The sequence below is a fragment of the Nestor notabilis genome, unplaced genomic scaffold (genome assembly GCF_000696875.1).
Source record: "Nestor notabilis isolate BGI_N333 unplaced genomic scaffold, ASM69687v1 scaffold19712, whole genome shotgun sequence".
NCBI lineage: Eukaryota > Metazoa > Chordata > Aves > Psittaciformes > Psittacidae > Nestor > Nestor notabilis.
Genome location: NW_009917207.1, coordinates 14,413 through 16,821, shown reverse-complemented (window position 1 = coordinate 16,821; position 2,409 = coordinate 14,413). Strand labels below are relative to the sequence as shown.

The window sequence follows — 2,409 nt, the reverse complement described above, 5'->3', positions numbered from 1 at the left end:
ACTGACACACCAAACAAGGAAGAACCAACCTGATACTTTACCTAAAATTAGTTAACAGTTCATTCACCTCAGTCACCTACGTCAAAACCCACATTCATAAAGCCTTTCTCTTCCTCTCCCCACCCCAGGAAAAAATACACACGTGAACAAAAAACACTTAAGAAAAACATATCTATTCTCATTCTGGTTCTTACCCAAGTCATTTGGGGGAAAAAAAGTCTCCATGGTGCCTGAAGAAGGGATATGCCCTTATTTTAATTATCTTCATTTAGAGAAAAATAATGCTATGTCCAAGATGTGTGTGGGCTAAAACTCCATGGCAATACCTTCCTTCTCTACCACCCACATCCTCAGACTGTTACTTTTCCACCTTTGTATGTCTAACAGGATGATAAATGCTTTTTAAGCAGTAGCCAGGACTTTAAGAAGCTCTTTAAGACTCAGCAAAGTAAATAAGAACCCAGTCCTACCTACCTTGGATATTTCTGGCTCCACTTGTTGTCTCTTGGGTGTCTCTTTTGATTCAGGCCCTTTTGGAGTACTAGTGTTCTTAACAGAGGGTGATTCAACTCCTTCACCTTCAAGTTGCAGATTAATACCTTCTGTGGGGCCAGGGTGATCAATACCATTTGGATTCAGATTGCAATGGATAGCTGGGGAAAAAATACAAGAGAAAGAAAACACTGTTTAGGAAAGAAGAACCCAATGTTTCAAACATTTATTACAAAGTACCAAGAAGTGCCACATGGTAACCAGAGCTATGTCTGATCATGGCAAAAGAACTGTCTATACCTGGACATAGACTCAGGGTGAGATATATGAGAAAGAAAATGAGAGGCCATTCAGCACTGTATAAGTGCAGGCTACTGCGCTGAACTGCGCTCTACTGGATTCACTACAGCAGCAAGACCCTCGACTTACAGCTTTTACCAGGATAGAATATATCCCATGTATCCATCATTCAGCCATACCTTTTTTCTTTTCTAGGCAAGCTAGTTGAAGTTTTTCTATGACATTTTCAATTACTACAACATTCTAGGTCCTAAACAATGTGGGATAAGTAAGCTGTGCACAGCAAGTCGGTCTCTGCTTAATGACTTACCCAGCTGATTATCTCTCCTTCAGCACTTTGTACCTCTGCAAATTGCCACCTACACCATCCTAACAAGCAAGAGGGAGGTACTCTCGAAGAGTACATAAGGAATTGTGAACTAATGACAGCAGAATAAGGAAAGCAGATGGAAGGAAAAAAATAAAACAAATGCAAACCATACCAGAGAAATGCACATTTAGAACTATGGCAGTAGCTTAACCATTTTCTGTCTGAAATGCCACCCTTCCAGAAAGTAGCCTTAACAACCTTGTTGGCACATGTAGGCATTGTAAAATGTGTGGATCCTGTGGCAACTTTCCCTTCATGTGACTGTGTTCTGCATTCACAGTCCTGGGTAACTGTGCTGCTTTTAGTGCTACCCGTAATTAATGGTCCCAACTTCCCCTCTTCACCAGAGAACTTTGCTCAGACACTATGGTGCAATGTTTGACAGACTTGAATAGAACCCAAAACACAATGTAAAGCTAAAATAAAAGCTGCCCTTTTACTCTTGCTTGGCTTAGAAGCAAAGGGTGGGGAGCAGGGGAAGGAATCAGAATGGCCAGTTTCTACAAGCCTACGAATAAGTCCTTGAAAGCCTCTCACAGGAAATAGGCTCAAGCTGCCAGAGAAGGCAAAGGGTCCTTCAACTACAGCACGTTTTGAAAATCCACTTATTTTAAATCCCAGAGTCTTAATTGAAAACTAAGAGCCTAAATTACAACAATTTCTTGGTGCAGAATTAAAGCAGAGGCCAAGACGTTGGCCTTTTCTCCTTGGGATTCCTAAAAACATCCGAATATTTATAAAAGATAAGTGATCTGCCCAAGCACTACATTACCTACATCTGCAAGCCAGGGATGGAAACATCTATCTTGAAGTTAAAGGACCATTATGAAGGATAATTTATTGACAACACTGAGTGATGGAAAGCAGTAAAGAACTGCAACATGTTTTATTACAAATTGCAGCTATTTTGTGTAGTAGAAAAATACATCACTGCCCCACAGAAAACTAGTAAATGAAACTAAAAACCGGAAGGGCACTAAATTTCAGTCTCACTGTGAGTAGCAGAAGGGGATTAGTCCTGAGGGTCTTTTACAAGAGCAAGAGAGACAGAGGTTCCTCTCCAAATAATCAATTCTTTGTGAGACATCGTGAGAGGAAGAGGAAGAAGAATCACTAAACTACATCATGTCCAGAGCTGAGCCCTACAGAGACCTCCTTCTGGGGAAGAAACATAGGACGTAAAGGATACAGAGCTTCTGGAGGCAAGGGCAGGGTTTCTACTGGATACCAAGGAGAAAGATTTCCAG

The 2,409-nt window shown here is 41.0% G+C and overlaps 1 protein-coding gene across 1 annotated transcript; it reads right to left on the bottom strand.

Moving 5' to 3' along the window:
* Positions 1–474: 474 nt before the first annotated feature.
* LOC104413874 (sterile alpha motif domain-containing protein 12-like) lies at positions 475–653 on the bottom strand (the record flags this gene model as incomplete). The annotated part of the gene is made up of 1 exon (XM_010024984.1): positions 475–653. A coding segment is annotated over one exon (179 nt), but the record flags the coding sequence as incomplete, so codon positions are not given.
* Positions 654–2,409: the final 1,756 nt, after the last annotated feature.